This window comes from Pelophylax lessonae, assembly GCF_965119305.1.
Source record: "Pelophylax lessonae genome assembly, chromosome: 3".
Lineage (NCBI taxonomy): Eukaryota > Metazoa > Chordata > Amphibia > Anura > Ranidae > Pelophylax > Pelophylax lessonae.
In genome coordinates, this window is record NC_138770.1 from 437,887,279 (window position 1) to 437,910,207 (window position 22,929).

Here is a 22,929-nt window from a genome sequence, read left to right on the forward strand (position 1 = left end):
AAACTTGGAACTGGTTTTTCCTGGGTTCTGAACTTTCTTAGGTTGTATCAAACTTCTTTGCTCAACTAACTCCAGGGTCTGAATTTCTTTCTCTAGCACTTCTGGTTTGTAGCCTTTTTCCAGAAATTTTTCTTTCAGGACCATAGCTTGTTTCCGGAATACTTGGCTGTCGGTACAATTCCTTCTGACTCTTCTGAATTGTGATTTGGGTACAGATCTGAGCCAGGCTGGATGGTGACAGCTGTCCAGGGCTATAAAGCCGTTCCTATCAGTCGGCTTATAATAGGTATGGGTGGAAAAACTGGAACCTACCCTGGATATGACTAGGTCCAAGAAGTTCACTGAGGTTTTGCTAAATTCATAAGAAAACCTGATCCCCCAATTATTACAATTCAGATCTCTCATGAACCTTCTCAGTGAATCTTCTTCTCCCTGCCATATTAACAGCGTGTCATCTATGTACCTTCTCCACATAACCAGTGGCCTGGGTCTGTTGGAATAAATGTTTCTATCTTCCCACAGTGCCATAAATAAATTGGCTAAGCTGGGGGCAAACTTGGCCCCCATAGCTACGCCCATTTTCTGTAGGTAGAACTTTTCGCCATAATAGAAATAGTTGTGCTCCATGCCGAAAATTAGTAGATCCAGGATGAACTTCTTCTGGTCCATCGGTATTTCATAATCAGTGTCCAAGAAAGTGCATACCGCTTCATATCCTATCTGGTGGGGTATCACGGTATATAAAGACGTCACGTCTGCCGTGACCAGCAGTACGTCTCCCTCCACCTCTAATTGTGTCACTTCCTGGATACATTGAGCCGTATCTTTAAGATATGAAGGGGTTTCTTGGACCAGGGGTTGCAGAAAGTGGTCCACATACCTTCCAATCCTGGAGGTAACGGAATCGATTCCGCTCACTATGGGCCTCCCAGGTGGTCTAGTGAGGCTTTTATGTACTTTGGGAAGATAATATATGGTCGGAATCCTGGGAGCCAAAGGTACCAAGAATTCCTTCTCTTTTTTGTTTATAATACCTTCCTCGTAACCTTTAGTCACTATTTTCTCCAACTGTTTCTTATATTTGAAGGTGGGGTCTTTTTTCAAAACTTCATAGGTGCCATTATCAGATAACAACCTCTCCATTTCTTCAGTGTATTGTTCCTTATTGAGAAGAACGATACCCCCACCTTTATCCGCCGGTCTTATCACAAGGTTTTTATTCTCGCAAAGGGATTTCACACCTTTTTTCAGATCTCTCTGCGGTTGTGATTTAAATTCCTTCTCTTCCAATTCCTTTAAAACTAGGTCCTTAAAAATGGTCACATGGTGACTCTGTACTCCTTGGGGGTTAAATAAGGAAGCATTCCTAAGACCTGTTGGAATGGAAGTGGTGGATGTATAAGAAACATGGTTTCTTTCATAAGCATTGGACAAAAAGTGCCGCTTGACATTCAATTTTCTCACATACTTGTGGATGTCAATAAAGGTTTCAAATTTATTCAATTGTTTTTTTGGAGCGTACTTGAGCCCTTTATTGAGGGTATGCTTTTCGGAGTTCGTCAGTGTGATCCCACTGAGATTAAAAATTCCATTGGTTTCTACATTGAGCTTCCGATTGGATCCCCCTCTACAGCCCCTTTTCACTTTTTTCGGTTCCCTTTTTTGGGACCCTGGCCTAAAAAATTTTTCTTTTTGGCACTGATTGGAGTCTTCTGTGGAGGTGTTTCTCTCCGATCGTTTCTCTCCTCGTATCTCTCATGTCTAAGAGGCTCATACCTGTTATGAGAACCAGTAGGATAAGGTCTAGGTGTATGTGGAGTGTCCAAGTAGTTTCCCATGTAATCTACTTGCACTCTTCTTGGAGATCTCGATCTGGAACGTCTCCAAGTCCTTTCAAATGAAGGATGACGATTTCTTTGATCCCTTGATCTTGAACGTCTCCGCGTCCTATCAGATGAGGGATGACGATATTCGTATTCCCTCCTATAATCTTGTACTTTAGGACGTCCTTTTTCATTATCACCTTTCCCTTTATTTTTACTTTTTTTCTGGTTATTAGATACATTTTCTTTCAAAGGCTTGAAAGAAAGGAGACCCGGACCTATTAGAGTGGTCAAAATTTTTCAACGGGGCCGGCATGAGCCTCCTAAATTTTTTAATAGACAAGAAGAGAAAAAAAGTACTGAAATTAAATAAGGAGATTTTGGAAATAAAAGAAAAATTATTGCCCTCCATGCAGGAGGAGGCGTATAAAATTTACAATCACGAGTTGAGAGAAATTATGGCGATGGAGGAAGAAGAACAAAAGATCAAGAAGAGGAAAAAGTTCTTTAGAGATCTTGAGGACTATAAAACCTCTAGAGTATTTAAATGGCAAAATGCTCTAGAAGGAGGAGAGATCCTTAATGGTGAACTGGCCCCTATGGAGGAAGGAGCCAGTGAAGCAGAAGCTATAGCCTCTACTTCTGGAGAACCTAGTAGGCCAGTTAAAAGAAGTGAGAATTCTCAAAAAAAGCCGAAAGAGAATATAAAGCTCAAGCCTTTGAAAGAAAATGTATCTAATAACCAGAAAAAAAGTAAAAATAAAGGGAAAGGTGATAATGAAAAAGGACGTCCTAAAGTACAAGATTATAGGAGGGAATACGAATATCGTCATCCCTCATCTGATAGGACGCGGAGACGTTCAAGATCAAGGGATCAAAGAAATCGTCATCCTTCATTTGAAAGGACTTGGAGACGTTCCAGATCGAGATCTCCAAGAAGAGTGCAAGTAGATTACATGGGAAACTACTTGGACACTCCACATACACCTAGACCTTATCCTACTGGTTCTCATAACAGGTATGAGCCTCTTAGACATGAGAGATACGAGGAGAGAAACGATCGGAGAGAAACACCTCCACAGAAGACTCCAATCAGTGCCAAAAAGAAAAATTTTTTAGGCCAGGGTCCCAAAAAAGGGAACCGAAAAAAGTGAAAAGGGGCTGTAGAGGGGGATCCAATCGGAAGCTCAATGTAGAAACCAATGGAATTTTTAATCTCAGTGGGATCACATTGATGAACTCCGAAAAGCATACCCTCAATAAAGGGCTCAAGTACGCTCCAAAAAAACAATTGAATAAATTCGAAACCTTTATTGACATCCACAAGTATGTGAGAAAATTGAATGTCAAGCGGCACTTTTTGTCCAATGCTTATGAAAGAAACCATGTTTCTTATACATCCACCACTTCCATTCCAACAGGTCTTAGGAATGCTTCCTTATTTAACCCCCAAGGAGTACAGAGTCACCATGTGACCATTTTTAAGGACCTAGTTTTAAAGGAATTGGAAGAGAAGGAATTTAAATCACAACCGCAGAGAGATCTGAAAAAAGGTGTGAAATCCCTTTGCGAGAATAAAAACCTTGTGATAAGACCGGCGGATAAAGGTGGGGGTATCGTTCTTCTCAATAAGGAACAATACACTGAAGAAATGGAGAGGTTGTTATCTGATAATGGCACCTATGAAGTTTTGAAAAAAGACCCCACCTTCAAATATAAGAAACAGTTGGAGAAAATAGTGACTAAAGGTTACGAGGAAGGTATTATAAACAAAAAAGAGAAGGAATTCTTGGTACCTTTGGCTCCCAGGATTCCGACCATATATTATCTTCCCAAAGTACATAAAAGCCTCACTAGACCACCTGGGAGGCCCATAGTGAGCGGAATCGATTCCGTTACCTCCAGGATTGGAAGGTATGTGGACCACTTTCTGCAACCCCTGGTCCAAGAAACCCCTTCATATCTTAAAGATACGGCTCAATGTATCCAGGAAGTGACACAATTAGAGGTGGAGGGAGACGTACTGCTGGTCACGGCAGACGTGACGTCTTTATATACCGTGATACCCCACCAGATAGGATATGAAGCGGTATGCACTTTCTTGGACACTGATTATGAAATACCGATGGACCAGAAGAAGTTCATCCTGGATCTACTAATTTTCGGCATGGAGCACAACTATTTCTATTATGGCGAAAAGTTCTACCTACAGAAAATGGGCGTAGCTATGGGGGCCAAGTTTGCCCCCAGCTTAGCCAATTTATTTATGGCACTGTGGGAAGATAGAAACATTTATTCCAACAGACCCAGGCCACTGGTTATGTGGAGAAGGTACATAGATGACACGCTGTTAATATGGCAGGGAGAAGAAGATTCACTGAGAAGGTTCATGAGAGATCTGAATTGTAATAATTGGGGGATCAGGTTTTCTTATGAATTTAGCAAAACCTCAGTGAACTTCTTGGACCTAGTCATATCCAGGGTAGGTTCCAGTTTTTCCACCCATACCTATTATAAGCCGACTGATAGGAACGGCTTTATAGCCCTGGACAGCTGTCACCATCCAGCCTGGCTCAGATCTGTACCCAAATCACAATTCAGAAGAGTCAGAAGGAATTGTACCGACAGCCAAGTATTCCGGAAACAAGCTATGGTCCTGAAAGAAAAATTTCTGGAAAAAGGCTACAAACCAGAAGTGCTAGAGAAAGAAATTCAGACCCTGGAGTTAGTTGAGCAAAGAAGTTTGATACAACCTAAGAAAGTTCAGAACCCAGGAAAAACCAGTTCCAAGTTTGAATTTGCTTTCATTACGAGATTCTCACAAAACTACAAGTGGCTAAATCATGTATTCCGGAAACACTGGGGAGTCCTACAGAAAGATAAAATTTTAGGACCCATGCTACCAGAAGTTCCACCTATCATTTACAGGAAGGCACAGAACTTACGAGATCTGGTAGCCCCCAATCCCATTGATCCTCCTACCATCCCAAAATTTTTTCCTGATTTGAAGGGCTTCTTTCCCTGCAGGAGTTGCAGAGTGTGTAAAGAAGCTCAAACTATCAGGACTAATAAATTTCATTCAACTGTGACAGGTAAAGAGTACCCCATTAGAAATTTTATTTCCTGCCATACGAAAGGGGTTGTATACCTTTTACAGTGTGAGTGCAATTACCAGTATGTTGGAAGAACCATACGTACTGCCGCCATACGTATTGGAGAACATCTGACCAACATACACAAAGCTTTTCCTGGGCATAGTGTATCCCAACACTTCGCCCAATGTCACAGAAAAAATCCCAAGAGGTTAAAAATCATCGTTATTGAGAAATATACACCACACTGGAGGGGGAGCAATCTGAGGAGGTCTATATCCAGGAGGGAAACCTTCTGGATATATGAGCTCGGCTGCTCCAGACCCCGGGGACTCAACATAGAGTGGGACATAAACGCACACATTAATAACTGTTGATCCCCACATATATTTTGGCAGGTTTTATATTTTAGTTATCTTTTAACATTTATTTTAAATTTGTATTGGAGCATATGGTTTAATATAGTTCAATACATTTTATTATACACATATTTCCGGTGTCACCCCTTTCCCACTACGCTCCTAAAGCAGTGTGTTGTAGGACAGGAAGGAAAGTGTTTACTTCCGGTGTCACCAGGATGTGCCATAGATCGATGTTTTTATACATTTGTTTTTAACAAATAATAAAGTATGTTTTTATACATTCCTTTTAACACAAGGAAAGTTACCCATATTTAAGTAATTTGCCTTAAATTGCTATCAGCCAGAAGTTCCAAAGCATACCTGCTCTGCAGATACTTGCTCTGCAGACAGGAAGTAAAGTGTTTGCTTCCTGTGCAGACAGGAAGTGAAGTGTTTACTTCCTGTGTCACCAGGATGTGCTATGGATCAATGTTTTATACTACCTGCTCTGCAGACACCGGAAGTTAGACAATCTGCTTCCACCTGTATAAATAAAGCGGAAGTGACGATGCGCCAGTACTCCTGTCTCAGTAGAAGTCCTATGGGAAGAAACCGGTCAGATTAGGAGGCGCACACGTCACACAAAACTTGCGGTCCGTGCTGCAGCCGGCCGCAAGCCTTTGCAGGAATTCGTATGCCTATGTTTATGCTGAATACAAGACATCTAATTGTAAGTGCATTATCAACTGTTTTTTGAATAAATCTCAAGGGTAATACACTATTAGCCCTTTTTTTTCCTTTAATACACGGTGGTTTTGTGAGCTTGTAAAGAAGGATGAGGCTGTGTTTCTTGCTGGTACTCGTTGCCATCTAGTGGAGAAAGAAAGGTAGAGCGGTTCTACATCCCACTTCAGGATTTTAAAGAGGAAGCAAGGCGGTGGTTTCACTGAACAAGTGCATACCTATTACCATCCGGTAAGAGGCTAATTCTTGGTGATTTACACGTGGTGTTTGTTCACAAGGAGATTGGATATTTTTTCAGCACAAGAAAATATAGTTGCACCTTATTTATTTCCGTTTGGTAAGGATGAATTTCACTCGGTGGTGGATACACGTATTATTCGGATAGAATACAATTCTACTCACCTGCAAAATATTTATGGACACTTATGAACTTTTATGTTTATGCACCAATTGATTTGCATTATTAATTGGCTTCACAGATTGATATATGTTATATATATTTACTTTTGTTGATTTGGTTCACACATAGATATATGTTATATATTCATTATTTATTTGTTGTTTAGCGCACCCCACACCACATATACATAATTCTGATAGTGGACTAATTCATAGTTAAATACAGAAAACAAATAGTACTGCTCCGTGATAAATAAATGCAAACAAAAATCCAATATGACTGTTCCCAACACCCAAAATAAACAGAGTGGTTCCGTGAGGGTGATATCTTCTAGTTGCTTCACCACAGGTGCTCTGAGGGTAGATGGCAACTCACCAAAGGTGTTTGAACCCTTTTCACAGGAAGTCAAAAAATGCTGCATAAAGGATAAATTGGTTCCTAGCCTCACACCATAATCGCTCCAAAGACCCCACAGGATGTAGCTAAAGTAGTAAGGATGTACTCCACCAAAGATACAGAAAGAGATTATAGTGTAGTAATTTATTGATGTTGGTTTAAAAGCAATAAAAAATGAGATTTTTCATTCACATGTAATCGTGCCTGCCTGGCACTAAGGTTGCTACAGCATGTGCGGATGTGAACTGTATGGCGTCAGCGTGCGATACACGCCTCGCTCTCGGTAATGGGCTCATATGGGTAGTCACATGGGATTCCGGAAGTGACGAATCCCTGCTCCGACATACGTTTCACTGTACTTGGCGTCTTCAGGAAGTGAGGAAACGCCATTTTCGGTTTGCATTAATAGTAGAATGAGTAGGATTGGTTAGGTTCCTCTAAAATAGAGGGCGGGGACAAACTTAGGATAAGGTGTCTGCCTCTATCGGGATATATTCATCGGCACATACAGGACAAACCCCAATATTTACACAATCATATATGATTTTACCAAAGCCCATATTAAGGTATAACATTTTAAAACTTAACTACGCCGCTTACGCAAAGAACAAAAAAAGATACATATGATAGATTTATGGTTGAGCAAACCACACATAAAAGGTGCTGAATTTTGACTCCCTCTACTTGGGATTTCTGGAAATGCACCTGCCATTAAAAAGAATGTATGATGACTTTGCCTACGGTCTTTATTGTAGGGCAAAGTCATCATACATTCCTATTTCTGGCAGGTGCAATCTCAGAGATCCCCAGTAGAGGGAGTCCAAATTCACGACCCGTCATGTGTGGTCTGCTCAACCATAAAATTATCATATGTATTTTTTTATTCTTTGCGTAGGCGGTGATTTTAAGTTTTAACATTTTATACCTTAATATGGTCTTTGTTTAAATCATCTACAATTGTGTAAAGATTGGGGTTTATCCAGTATGTATGGATGAATATATCTCTATAGAGGTAGACACCTATTCCTAAGTTTGCCCCCGTCCTCCATTTTGGAAGAGCCTGACCAATCCTACTTGTTCTCCTACTATAAATGCAAACTGGAAACTGCGCTTTTTAACTTCCTGATGACGCCAAGTAAGGGGAAACGTACGTCGGAATGGGGATTCGTCACTCAGAATCCCATGTGACTATCAATTTGAGCCCATTACTGAGAGCAAGGCATGGATCACACGCCGGCACCATACAGTTCATATCCGCACATGCTGTAGCAACCTTAGTGCCAGGCAGGCATGGTTACATGTGAGTGTAAAAAATTTTTTTATTGCTTTTAAACCAAGATCAATAAATTACTACACTATAAGCCCTTTCTGTATCTTTGGTGGAGTACATCCTTACTACTTTAGCTACAGCCTGTGGGGTCTTTGAAGCAACTAGAAGATATCCCCTTTACGGAACCACTCTGTTTATTTTGGGTGTTGGGAACAGTCATATTGGATTTTTGTTTGCATTTATTTATCACGGAGCAGTACTATTTGTTTTATGTATTTAACTATGAATTGGTCAATTATTTATTTGAACTATGCACTATAATCCATATAGGTCACTTGTAGGTTAATGTATTGGCTTAAATTCATTATTTTCCTAAAAATTCAACAAACAATACCCCATAATGACAATGTGAAAGAAGTTTCATTGAAATCTTTGCAAGTTTATCAAAAATAAAAAACAACAAAGATGACAAGTACATGTATTCACAGCCTTTGCTCAATACTTTGTTGAAGCACCTTTGGCACCAATTACAGCTTCAAGTCTTTTTGAGTGTGATGCTACGAGCTTGGCACACCTATTTTTGGACAGTTTCTCCCATTCTTCTTTGCAAGACCTCTCAAGCATCATCAGGGTGGATGGGGAGCATCGGTTTACAGCCATTTTCAGATCTCTTCAGAGATATTCATTCAGGTTCAAGTCTAGGCTTTGAATGGGCCACTCAAGGACATTCACAGAGTTGTCCGGTAGCCACTCCTTTGTTATCTTGGTTGGATGAACCCAGGCCCGGATTGGCCAATTGGGAGCACCGGGAGAATTCCCGGTGGGCTGGATTGGTCAAGGGCCGTTGTCAATCCTTGGTGAAGAGGAAGTCACTTATTAAACTCACTTCCAGGACATGCTGCGTTCCATGCCTCGGTCCCACTCCAAAAACACGCCCCCGGGCCACTCAGCGCTGCTGATAATTGGCTCACAGGCGATACACTTCTTGTAGGAGGCGTGGAAGAAGAGATGGCACCCTATCACAGCATGGATCAGAGAGTGATCATGGAGCCTTCAGCCGTGTGGAGATAATAGCAGGGACAGGAGCTTTGGCCACCCCTCCCTCTGGGGAATTCAGCTGAGGGGCGGGGCTACACATCACTGCCTCGGGTGAGGGAGATGGAGGCTATAATGTGCAGAGCTGAGCAGTGTCACCTCGGAGCTAGCCAGCCTGACCTGCAGTGTGTGTAGCAGCAGGTCAGTGTGTGATAATGACAGCAGTTTAAGGTGTTCTGTGTGTCTGTCTAACCACCAGCAGGACTGACTGAGTGTTCCTTCCTTCTTCCCCAGTGCCATTCCCCAGTATAGTGAGTGCCACTATATCAGTGTACAGTGTTAGGGAAAAGCCCTTAGTGTACAGATATCAGTGTTATCTATAGGGAATAGCACCTAATGAGTTTTTCCCTATATATATCTCTGATATCTGTACACTAAGGGCTGTTCCCTAACACTGACATCTGTGCACTTCAGCTGGAAGAATGTCTGTTAGTGCCAGTTCACACATATGCGATGCGGGAACCCTGCAAATTCACTGCAGGTTACCGCATCGCATTCAAATCGCAGGCAGTTCACACTGCGATATGCGAATCGCTGGGGGCTGTCAATACGAAGTTACCGACACCCCCAGATCAGTTCGCATATCGCAGTGTGAACTGTCAGTTCAGACATGAATCAGATCGCATTGGTGTGAACACCCATGCAATCCAATTCTGCTGTGCACCCAAAAAAGGGTCCTGTGCGACATGTGTCCAAATTTGCATTGCACAGACATCACGTGATTTTCAGCGCAGTGCGCTGCGAATCACATGCAATGTCTGTCATCGCACTAATGTGAACCGGGACTAACATTGGTGGTCAAGTAGGGGTGTTGAAAATAATCATATAATCGATACATTGCGATTCAGCCTTAAATGATTCTCCATCAATGCAGGCAACAGCTGAATCACAATTGCATCAATGACGTCATTCTGGGGCGCCCCTGTCAGAGTGCTCCCCTCCTTCCTCCTCTTCTTGTGTATGTCACACAGAGCAGCGATCTCCTGCTGTGTCACGGAACCTGGATCTGAATTGTTCTGCAGCGATGTAACAAAGTCCCGCCTCCTAGACCAGCTCCTATGATAGACGGCACACTGATCCAATGCTAGGAAATTGAATCAGTGTGCCCTGTATCATAGGAGCCAGTCTAGGAGGTGGAACCATGTTGACAGCAGCCGCCAGGCAATTTAAATTCAAGCTCCGCGACACAGCGAGAGATCTCTGCTCTGTGTGATCCAGGCACTGGTGAGGTTGCATTAGATGGGCACTGATAAGGCTGCAATTGATGGGTAATGATAAGCCGCATTTGATGGGCACTAATAAGGCTGCATTTGTTGGCCTTTCTGAGGTTGCATTAATTAGCACTAACAGACTGCATTTGATGGGCACTGGTCAGGCTGCATTTGATGGGTATTGGTGAGGCTGCATTTGATGGCACTGATAAGCTGCATTTGACGGGCACTAATAAGGCTGCATTTGATGGCACTAGTGAGGTTGCATTGATGGGCACTGGTGAGGCTGCATTTGATGGGCCACTAATAAGGCACTGGGGAGGCTGCATTTGATGGGCACTGATAAACTGCATTTGATGGGCACTGATAAGCTGCATTTGATGCCACTGATTAGTTGCATTTGATGGGGACTAATAAGGCTGCATTTGTTGGCACTGATGAGGTTGCATTGATGAGCACTAATAAGCTGCATTTGATGGGTACCGATGAGGCTGCATTTGATGGGCACTGATAAGCTACATTTGATGAGCACTGGTGAGGGTTCATTAATGGGCACCAATATGCTACATTTGATGAGCACTGGTGAGGGTTCATTAATGGACACTAATAAGCTACATTTGATGAGCACTGGTGAGGGTTCATTAATGGGCACTGATAAGCTACATTTGATGAGCACTGGTGAGGGTTCATTAATGGGCACTAATAAGCTACATTTGATGAGCACTGGTGAGGATTCATTAATGGGCACTAATAAGCTGCATTTGATGGGCACTGGTGAGGCTGCATTTGATGGGCCACTAATAAGGCACTGGGGAGGCTGCATTTGATGGGCACTAATAAACTGCATTTGATGGGCACTGATAAGCTCCATTTGATGCCAATGATTAGCTGCATTTGATGGGGACTAATAAGGCTGCATTTGTTGGCACTGGTGAGGTTGCATTGATGAGCACTAATAAGTTGCCTTTGATGGGCACTGGTGAGGCTGCATTTGATAGGCACTATTGATGCTGCATTGATTGGCACTAATAAGCTGCATTTGGTGGGCACTGGTGAGGCTGCATTTGATGGGCACTGATTGGGCTGCATTTGATGGGTACTGATTAGGCTGCGTTTGATAGGCACTGATAAGCTGCATTTTATGGGCACTGATAAGCTGCATTTGATGAGCACTGGTGAGGTTTAATTAATGGGCACTAATAAGCTGCATTTGATGGGCACTAGTGAGGCTGCATTTGATAAGCACAGATAAGGCTGCATTTGATGGGCACTGATGAGGCTGCATTTGATGGGTACTGATGAGGCTGCATTTGATGGGCATTGGTGAGGCTGCATTTGATGGGCATTGATAAGCTGCTTGAGTGTGGGCTGGGACACATGGACGGGGACACAGGGGTCCCCATGATCCCCTACTGCCCGGGGGCCCCATGAGTTGTCAGTCCGCCCCTGAGCCAAACTGCATGTTTTAGTGAACATGAAAGGATTAGTTCATCTTTTCCAAAAACTGCCAATACAGATAAAGGGGGGAGGGGTGTAGTAGATAAAATGAAATAGTAAAGCTCTGACTAAAGATGAATAAAGCCCTTGTTATAGGTAAAGGCCATTTATATACCTCCTAAAACCTGACTAAAAAACTCCCAGTGATGGTATCCCATCCCGCCCAGCTGTTACTGTTCACTTCCACCATCACATGAGTGACCTTTTAGCTCACACTAGGATGGGATGATACCATGTGTGGGAGTTTTTCAGTCAGGTGAACTAAAGTGGGCCGGTCTAAGGCATGAAACTCAAGGGCTGAAAATGAGTCCCACTCCGGCCCTGGATGAACCCTCACCTCAGTCTGAGGTTTTCATCAAGGATGTCTCTGTACATTACTGCATTCATCTTTTCCTTTATCCTGACTAGTCTCTCAGTTCCTGCCGCTAAAAAACATCCCCACAGCATGAAGCTGCAACCACCACGTCTCACTGTAGGGATGGTATTGGCCAGATGATGAGCGGTGCCTGGTTTCCTCCAGACATGATGCTTGCCATTCAGGCCAAAGAGTTCCATCTTTGTTTCATCAGACCAGAGAATTTTGTTTCTCATGGTCTGAGAGTCCTTCAAGTGCCTTTTGGCATACCCCAGACAGGCTGTCATATGCCTTTTACTGAGAAGTTGCTTCCATCTTACCACTCTACCATACAGGCCCGATTGGTGGAGTGCTGCAGAGATGGTTGTTCTTCTGGAAGGTTCTCCTCTCTCCACAGAGAAACACTGGTGCTCTGTAAGAGTAACTATCAGGTTCTTGGTCAACTTCCTGACTAAGGCACTTTTCCCCCACCTGCTCAGTTTGGCTGGGCGGCCCAGTCTAGGAAAAGTCCTGGTGGTTCCAAACCTCTTCCATTTACAGGTGATGGAGGCCACTGTGCTCATTGGGACCTTCAATGCTGCAGAAATGTTTCTGTACCCATCCCCAGATCTGCGCCTCGATACAATCCTGTCTCGTAGGTCTACAGACAATTCCTTGGACTTCATGACTTGTTTTGTGCTCTGACATGCACTGTTAACTGTGGGACCTTATATAGACAGGTGTGTGCCTTTCCAAATCATGTCCAATCCACTGAATTTACCACAGGTGGACTCCAATCAAGTTGAAGAAACATCTCAAGGATGATCAGTGGAAACAGGATGCATCTGAGCTCAATTGTAAGTGTCATGGTCAAGGCTGTGACTACTTATGTACATTTTTCGTTTTTTATTTTTAATAAACTTGCAAAGATTTCAAAGAAACTTCTTTCACGTTGTCATTATGGGTATTGTATTTAAGAATTATGAGGAAAATAATGAATTTAACCCATTTTGGAATAAGGCTGTAACATAACAAAATGTGGAAAAGTGAAGCGCTGTGAATACTTTCCGGATGCACTGTACAGGAATGCCTAGGCACACTCATATGCCTGGAAGAACACTGCTCTTTTCAGGAGCAATTCAAGACAAAAGGGTCAATATTTAAGAACCCAGTCTAGGTGCAATTACATTTCTAGATGTTTCCTCTAACACTGCAAATCTTTATTTCTTAAAGTACAGATCCACGATGAAATATTTCTTTGGTATGGCTTTTCCTTTCGTTAAATTAAATTTATTCAGTTTAAAAAAAAGTATCTGATAGTAAAATGTGCTGTTATTGTTTAACTGCTTGCCGACCGCCGCAAGTAGATTTACTGCGGCGGTCAGCCCCTACCAGGCAGAGTGACGTTAATTAACGTCACTAGCCTGGGAGGGTCTGGGGAGCGAGCGCGCGCCCGCGGAGGCGCGCTCCCGCGCGGTCACGCACCCCCCCGCGCGTGTGACCAGCGGACCCGATGTCCGCCGGCCACTCGGCGATCGTCGGGGGAAGAGGGAGAATGTCAGGCAGCTTGTGTAAACAAGCTGCCTGTCATTCTCCTCGCTGTAAAGACACTGATTACACGGATCTAGTATGTAGATCCGTTGATCAGTGTCCTTACAGCTAGAGCCACAGCCAATCACAGTAAGAATCATGCCCCTAGGGACACACACAGCCCCTCCCTCCCAAATAAAGTTAACCCCTTCACTGCCAGTGTATTTTTACAGTAACAGTGCATATGTATAGCACTGATTACTGTAGAAATGTCACTGGTAACCCCAAAAGTGTCAAAAATGTCAGTCAAGGGTCCGATCTGTCCGCCGCAATGTCGCAGTACTGCAAAAAAAATCGCAGATCGCCGCCATTACGCGTTAAAAAAAAAACAACAAAAATGACAAAAATCTTTCCCTTTGTTAGTAAACGCGATAACTTTTGCGCAAACCAATCAAAATACGCTTTTTGCGATTTTTTTTACCAAACATAGGTAGGATAAAACAAATTGGCCAAAAATGTTAAAAAATTTTGATTTTTACATTATTTTTTTGGGGAATTTCATATAAAAAAATGTGAAAAATATTGCTATTTTTGCAAAATTGTCGCTTTTTTTTTGTTTATAGCGCGTGATCAAAAAATCGCACAGGTGATCAAATACCACCAAAAGAAAGCTCTGTTTGTGGGAAAAAAAGGACGTCAAATTCGTTTAGGTACAGCGTGGCACGACCGCGCAATTGTCCGTTAAAGTCGCGCAGTGCCGAATCGCAAAATACCCCCTGGTCTTTTAGCAGGAAAATCCTCCGGGGCTTAAGTGGTTAAACTAGGGATAAAACTACAAACCGTGCGACTCCATGGCAAATGTATGCTAATACCGCCCCGTCCCTTCCTGATTACAGCTGCATTTATATCCTATAGGTTATCGCAAAATACTTTTTGCATCATTTCATAAATGGGTGGAGTTCATCCTATTGACACTTCTACAAATTTAGTAATAAAAAAAAAAGAAAAAAAAAGAAATGCAAATTCTATATGTAAAAAAAAAAAAAAGAAGAAGAAAAGTATAGGTTAATAGGATGGTTTAATTTTCAGGTCACTTGACTTACCTTGAGTGACTGAAGAGATTCAGAGTTTGTGTCGCAGTAGAGGATGATATTATTAGCCATGCTAAAGCTTTCTCTAACGCCCAGGTGATAGAAAAGGGAAGGCTGCCGAAAGGCATCAGTCATTTCTACGACTGCGATATCTGCATGATACAGGAAGAGAAAAGTCAGCACTTTAACTTGCCAAACATAGGAACACATTTTTGTCTATAACCATATTTACATAGAAAAGGGGGTGTCCCTTTTTCATATACAAATTCCAGGAAGTTGGTTTGTGGCAATAGCTAATGTTGAAAAAAAAAGCAAAATGTTGAAAAAAAACAATGTTTCCCATAACTGTCTATTTTCATCCTATCATAAAGAAGTAAAAAAAACATTGCAGTCTACTTCACAGAAAGTAAATTGCTAATAGGGCATGAAATGAATAAAGCTGCATGATTCAGTATTAAATCGTAATCTCCTAATAATGCATATTTTAGGTATCAGCATTGTTGATTACATTGGAATTATCCCCAATGCTTGAAAGAAATGTTATCAGGTACATCAAGATACAGAAAAGACACATAAAAAATGTAATTCAAATAATGCACACTGATGTTAATAATAATAATAATTAGTAGTGATCGACCGATATCGTTTTTTATTGCCGATATTTTGGTCATCGCATATCGGTATCGGCCGATATCTGCCGATATTTTCGGACATTTAAAAAAAAAATGTATTTATTTATTTTTAACGGGTACTCTTGTGGAGGGATCTGAGGGTCTAAAAGACCCCCAAATCCCTCCTCTGCACTTAAAAGCATTCAAAATGCCAAGTTTGGCTGTTTTGAATGCTGTCATTTTTTTAAATTTGGTGCCGAGTACCCGGAAGGTATGTCATGACATCACTTCCGGGTTTTTACAAGGAGACCTGATCAGAGCCGAATGCGGCTTTGATCAGGTCTTTTCTTCGGCGGCCGTGCAGGTAGAATGCCAGGTCTCCCGGTGGAACAGGAGACCCGGCGAGCCGCGGAAGGTGGCGGGAGGGGGGGGGGGATGTCCCCTCCCGCTCCTTGTAATGACAGCCGAGCGGCTTCTCAGGCCCATTGGTTGTCATTACAAGACAACCGACCCTCGGCTATGGACTTTAGCTTCAGACATCACTCCGGTACAAGCACTTTCCCGAAATATCGGCAATATCGGTAACCTCAGGGGCCGATTGCAATATATCGGGGAAAGTGCAGATCGGCCCCCCATATATCGGCTTTGCCGATAATCAGTCGATCCCTAATAATTAGTATCAATAAGGCAAATCACAGCAGTGTGTGATCATGGCTTTTACTGTTCACAGAATATTTCTGCCACGCAGGTGAGACAAACAAAAGATGCAGACAAGCTTTGTGAATTCCATTACAGAAAACACTTGGTATACTCAAGCTAAACAGAAGTAAATCCAGTCTGGTTGAGACATAACTAAAAATCATAAGCTTTTTTTTTTCTTTTCTGTCTTTTAAAAAAAAGATCACAGAAAATCCTATGTCATTTCTGGAAGCTATTAAAATAAGAAACATTACTGGACTCTTTGGATGCCCGCAAACACAAGAGAAGGTTTGCCCGATCCAGCCAGAAAGGGAAACAAAGTTATGTCTGCAGGCCTTACCCAACATCTCCAAACCAAGCCAAGCACTTGCAAGGCATGAAGAGATAAAATGGGATGAATTTCCCTGGCTGATCACTGCTGTTCTCCATTCAAAATAAACTGGAGCTCAGATGCTCTCACCTCCTTGCTTCATAGGCTAAAATACACTTTATATGTTGGCATGTTGACAGCCTACCATCTACCATAAGAAAAATAATTTCTCAACCAGATAATGCCTTACATTTCGGGCGGTGCCTGCTGAACTGACCAAATTTCAATTTCTGTATGGCTGGCTTAAGATGGGATTTGCTCGGATTTCCTTTTGCTTCCCCAGGACAGGAAGGGAATATAAACCTACCCAGAGCAATACAGACAGCAAAAAATAACAACCTAATAGGATCTTTACTCCTTTTCCACTTAAAACTAAGAAAAGTCTGGCTTTTACAGTACTTTAAAATCATTAAAATACTAATTCATGATTACTACTACAATAAAACACATATAACACAAAGCTTTGAAAAAAGTAGATTTTTCTATAGAAAGCCAGTATTTATTTAAACACATGCATGTAATATACTGGTTGAAAATAAAAGTAATAGCTCAAGAATCTAAGCCATAACTTTCCAAACATAGCCCACTGTAGTTCCAAATAGTGTGAAGCTGAAAAACAAAGCTGTATTCAGGGAAAGATGAGGCAGAGCTGCACAGAAAGCCCCACTCCAATAAAAGAACAGTTTGAAATACAATTTCCTGCCAAGTCAGAAAAATGATACAAAAATGTTCCTTTGTTAGCAAAATATTGCAGCTGGTAATTGAATAAGAATGAAAGCCTCATTTAGCTTGAGTTCACAATTAAAGGGAATCTGTCAAGGAGCAAATTACCTTTGTTAGAAACCTTTGATTGAAAATACAATTCCAGGGCGGATTCTGCTTCCTAACTAGTTTATGGCTCACAAAAAAAAGAATGTAAGTTTTTTTTTTTTTTTTAAATAAAGGGAGCAATGAACAGTGGCAAGGGACCTACCCCCATACCCCCCAAAAAAAAAATTCATGAACGTTGCTGTGAGTGGTCATATTCCGATCTCTCAGACAGGCAGTGCCAGGACAAGGTCATCCAGTGCCCAGGGCAAGAATGCCAAACTGCACCCCCCCTTCCCTTAGGGTTAGGGTCAAAGTGCCCACTCATCCCTGCAATAAACCATTGTGCCCAGGGCAAACGCCCCTCCTGCGCGCCCCTTGTCCCAGCCTTGCAAACAGGACAGTATCCGTGAAAGCTTTGGTTGTATGGTAGACCTCTCAGTGGAAGTTGTCGCTGTTTCCTCCCTTATTCAGCCAATATTTGTGTCAGAAATTACTAACACGTAATTATTACAGCTTTTGACACAAGAAAGTGCTGAGAAGCTAACCACTATTTAACCTAACTATTGCATGAGATAATCAGATATATGCCTGATAATACTTTCCCTGTATGCTAACCCTAGATTATTTCTAAATTATAAAGACATATGTTCTAAATTGTGACACTTTATACAGATTTTTTTTTTAATTCACATTAGTAAATGGGTCTATAGGTTTGCTAATTGTTTCAACAGAGAAATAGCAGAATTTAATTGTTTTTATAGCAAAAAAAAAAACCTATTCACAAGTCAACAAGAATCTTAAGGGTGTTAGTGGTTAATATGGCCTGAAGTGTGTATTTTTGCAGATTCTAAAATAGGACAGCTGCTGCATGTCCTATTTTCTGTCTTTCGCATCCATTGAGGCCTCTCCAAGGATATGCTCCACATCACGTAAATACAGCAATGTCTTCCTGTGCTTGTTGACATACCAGTGATTGTAGCATCAGAATTATATACATATTTCTTGATGACATAGAAGACTATGAAACAGTTCTTAGATAAAGACTAGTCTTTTTTTATCCATAAGACGGGTTCTATGGTCACAGCATATACTTTCATTTTTTAACATCAGCATTGTAATAATAATACAAACAATAGTTATTTTTAAAATCCAATATAAGCTTACTTGAAAACTCGATTTTCATGTTGTGAGTTCTGCCTGTCAGCTGACCATCTCTTTCCACAACTTTCTGGATTCTCTGCATACTTTGTAGCTTCTCCTCTGCTGTTTACTTTCTGTCTCCAAAGACTACATAACCCATGGTACCTTGCTGCCTGCAAGCAGTGATGTTTGTACTGACTCCGCCTCCCTAATCTCCTCCTCTCAAAACCTCTGTAGTTCAGAAGGCAAGCTCCTTAAAAAGGTGTGACACAGCAGTGCCTCTACTCACAGGCAGGGGCAGACTGGCAACTTTCAGCCCAGGTGGTAAGTACAAACCAGAGGCCCATGGTGCAGCGACTCGGCCCCGCTCCCACTCTCCCTCTTCCTGTCCTCCTCCTGACCCTCATTCCAGGCTGAGGCTCTGCTCCCGGTACTCTCTACTCACCGGCTAAACCCTGGTTCCCAACCTGGCCAGCAGGGGGCAGTTTGGGGGAGCTGGGACAGCTTGGTTGGGGCTGGCTGGGGGAGGAGAGTCTCCAGTGGGGCATTAAACCCAACCGGCCTCTGCTCAGATACAATTTACACCATCCATGCTGGGAGGGGCTGCACTCTGTCATTGTCTTCAACCTGCACTCAGTAGGTGAGCGGCAGGGGCTTTTTACTTCTCTTCACCAGGAATCCTTTAGGCATGTCTGTAGCAGAAGCTGTGCAGCCTTTTTACGGGTCATCAGAGTGGCCCAGGGGGCAATTTCCCCCCTGCCCCCTGGCCCAGTCCTCCCCTGCTCACAGGACATAGTGAATATGCATCACAGAATTCAAGAAGTAGCAGAGTAGGGCTGGACATAGGAGGGATTACTTTGATGCAGTTGGCCAGCTTAAAACACATATGAAATAAATGTGTGAGCTGAACATCCCTGTTTTTCAATGCATAATTTGCTGGAAAGGGTGTATAGCAGTATGCAGAGGGTTCATCCAGAATTTGTGGTGTTAACATGTGGTCACACCCTATTAGTACCTGATAGATTATACAAGGTGTGTCTGAAAAGTTTGGTGAATGGTCCAACATCTCAATGGTAACATGGGCCAGGTGCACATGCACGCACATGGCTATCCAGAGACATGTCGGGAAGTGCCACCTTGCGTGGAGTACACGTGACCGTCAGGGAAAGCCCGATGTGGGCAGTCGAACATAGTCAGTGTGAGAGGTAGGGTCACAGTGCAATGGAGCAATGAGTAAACATCAAGTTCTGCTACAAATTGGGTGAAATGGCGATGGTGATGTATGAAATGTTGGTGCATGTGTACGGGACGGAAGCCATGAGCAGAAAATGTGTTTACAAACGATTCAAACATTTTTGCAATGGGAAGGAAACGACTGAGGAGGAGCCAGATTCAGGTTGGCCATTGACAAGCAGAACCGCAGACATGATCGAGCAAGTGCGACAAATGCTGGCACGAGATCGGCAACTGACACTATGATTGATGGCAGAAGAATTGGGCATTAACAAGTACACGGTGCACACCATCATCCGTGAAAATTTGGGTAAGTGGAAAATCTGTTCCTAGTTTGTGCGGCATAAGGTGACAGATGAACAAAAAGCAAAACGGATGAAAACCTCTGGAGATTTCATTACCATGTGTGACCAGAATCCATTTTTTCTGTGTACCATCGTCACAGGGGATGAGACCTGTAGCTATCAGTTTAAAAAGGAATCCAATCGGCAATCGGTTCATTGGTGTTTGCCATCTCCCCTGATCTGGCGCCTGCTGACTTCTTTCTGTTTCCCCGCCTGAAGAGCGTCATGAAAGGTGTACGTTTTGCCACAATCCAAGAATGTTTTGACAGCGGTTCTGCAATTGATTCCTAAAGAGGCCTTTGCTGGCAGTATCCAGAAGCTTTATGAACATTGCCAAAAGTGTGTTGTGAAGGATGGTGAATATTTTGAAGGCCAATAAAGGTAATTTGTTTATATCTTCGGTTTTGTTTGTTTTGTGATACCATTCATCAAATTTTTTAGACAAACCTCCTATACATGTACAAGCTATAGGAATTTGATCACAGGTATGTCTTGTTTTTGTTGCAATGCAGGTCAGTGACCAGACCTGAACCTAGTAGCTCTCCCCTACCTTCTGTCTGTTTGTCCCATGTTGACATTGTGTCGACCGTAGCATTTGCAGTGGCAAAGCAGTGTAGGACTGGCCATAAGAGGGATTACTTTGTCGCAGTTGGCCAGCTTAAACATGTAATGCAATATGTGTGAACTGAAAATCCCTGTTTTTCATTGCATATTTTGCTGGAAAAGGTGTATAGCCGTGTGCAGAGGATTTATCCAGAATGTAGTGGTCACACCCCTTTAGCACCTGATAGATTATATACATGTACAAACTATTGGGATTTAAGGACAGTTTTTTTTTTTTGTTTTACAGAATTCAAGAAGGCCGGGACTGAAGCTGGCAGTTACATCAGCGTATTATAGAGATGATCAGAGACCAGAACTTTCCTGATCATCTCAATGGACTCTAAGAAACCGGAAGCGATGATGATTTTGTTTTGCTCAGATGTAAACAAGCCGTTACTGGCTTGTGAAAGCATCTGATCAAACCGATCTTGGTTTTATCAAATGCTTTTTTGGGCAGAGGAGAGTTCCAGGGTCTAATAGACCCCAGATGTCTCAATAAAGAGAACCTGTCACTGTCTATGCTATCACAAGGAACAATGTTCATCCCTTGTGATAGTAATAAATGTGCATACTAGCACATTATGACATCAATCTGCAGGGGGGCATTAACAAAAAAAAAGAGTTGAGTTCACTACACCCAACAGAAAATAAGAGGTTGAAGGATTGCACCATGGGAGAAAAGCCTTTTTCCAGCTTTAGAACAAATTAGCTGTGACAAGTGAACACATGCAGATTCTGCTATTGCTGCCTTCTCATTCTGCTCCCTCTGACCCTAGTACACATGTGTCAAACACAAGGCCCATGGGCCGAATCCAGCCCGCCAGGCCATTTTATGTGGCCCTCACATCTATAGGGCTTTTTTCAACTGAAATGCGTCAGAACTCAGTTCCCCTACCTCCAGCTTTTGCCCTCTGCTCCCTGCTCACCACTGTCACTTATAAATACAGAAGTCTTCTGTGTTTACGAGGACAGCTCTCCTCATGGCAGCTCACGACTGTCACAGATCCCTGTCTGCCACTCATGACGGGAACAGATGCCGACCAATGATTTCCCTGCAAGTGAGAGAGGGGGAGACTGCACTACCGAGAGGTACTAGAGCTGGGTTGGGTGAGTAAGATGCGAGAAAGCTTTTCGGGGGAGGGAAATTTGTGCAGAGGTGAGGGACGGGGGAGAGTGCTGCATAAGTCAGAGCTGAGGAGGAAAGGTGGAAATGAGATGTGGACAGCCTGTAAAAGAGGGATGAACCCAGCATTCTGTATGTGGATAACTCCTCAACTCTGCCCCCCATACAGAGCGCACCCCTGAACTATGTGGTGTATTTCTGAACTCTGCACTCTGTATGTAGCACACTCCTGACCACTACGCTCTTTTTCATAGCGCGCCCCTAAACCCTGCACCCTGTACATAGCATACTCCTGAACCTGGCAGTCTGTACGTAGCACACCTCAAAACCCTACACTATGTATGTAGTATACTCCTGAACACTGCACTCTGTACGTTAAGCACTCCTGAACTCTGCAAACTCTGCATACATAGTCTTACAGATACAACCGGCCCTTTGAGGACAACCAAAATGCTAATGCGGCCCGCAATTAAATTGAGCTTGACACCCCTGCTCTAGTACTTTCCAGTATTTACAGAAGTATTTAACAGCCAGGCAGCTAGCATTTTCATAAGGAAGTGACCAACAATCCCCAATCTCTCTTAGAAAATTTTTCTTTAATTGCAAACAGTGCTTAGTAGAGTTCTTTACTGACCAAAGTTGCAATTGCAGGCTTGACTTTTTCCCTGGTATAATTTTTTGCACTGCAAGAAAAACAAACACTCTAAAAATTCAAGCCAGGTAAATGTTCCCAGGTCAACTGCACTGACAAATTACTGCAGATTATATCTAAGCTGCCATATAGAAATGCCCTTTATTTGCGCTACTTGAGACAAGTCACTAACACAACAGAAAGCACATTATGATTTATGCGTCAGCAAGCCTACCCTGGAAAGACTTCACAACCCACTGCTATATGAAGAAACACTTGAGATGACAGGAAATTAATTAACAAAACATGCAAATGGTACAGAAAATGACACAAGCAGGAGACTATAAAGCTGTTTACTTACTCATCATCAAAGCCAGGAAAAAGCAAAACAAAATGTCAACATGACTTCAATAATATCTAGTTTATATTTTGTCAGAAAACAAATAATTACCCTAAAATAGAAATAAAATTTGTTTTGGAATAATATTAGACTAAAAATGATATCTACGCTTTGCATGGAGATCTTCAAGTATACCTACAG

The 22,929-nt window shown here is 42.4% G+C and overlaps 1 protein-coding gene across 2 annotated transcripts in view; it reads right to left on the reverse strand.

Annotated features, from left to right (window-relative positions):
* MAP3K5 (mitogen-activated protein kinase kinase kinase 5) overlaps positions 1–22,929 on the reverse strand; it is a 286,689-nt gene that overhangs the window by 194,722 nt on the left and 69,038 nt on the right. For both annotated transcript variants that reach the window (XM_082249712.1, XM_082249711.1), the window contains one exon: positions 14,837–14,976. In XM_082249712.1, coding sequence (XP_082105838.1) covers positions 14,837–14,976 — 140 coding nt within the window. The remainder of the gene's footprint in view (positions 1–14,836; positions 14,977–22,929) is intronic.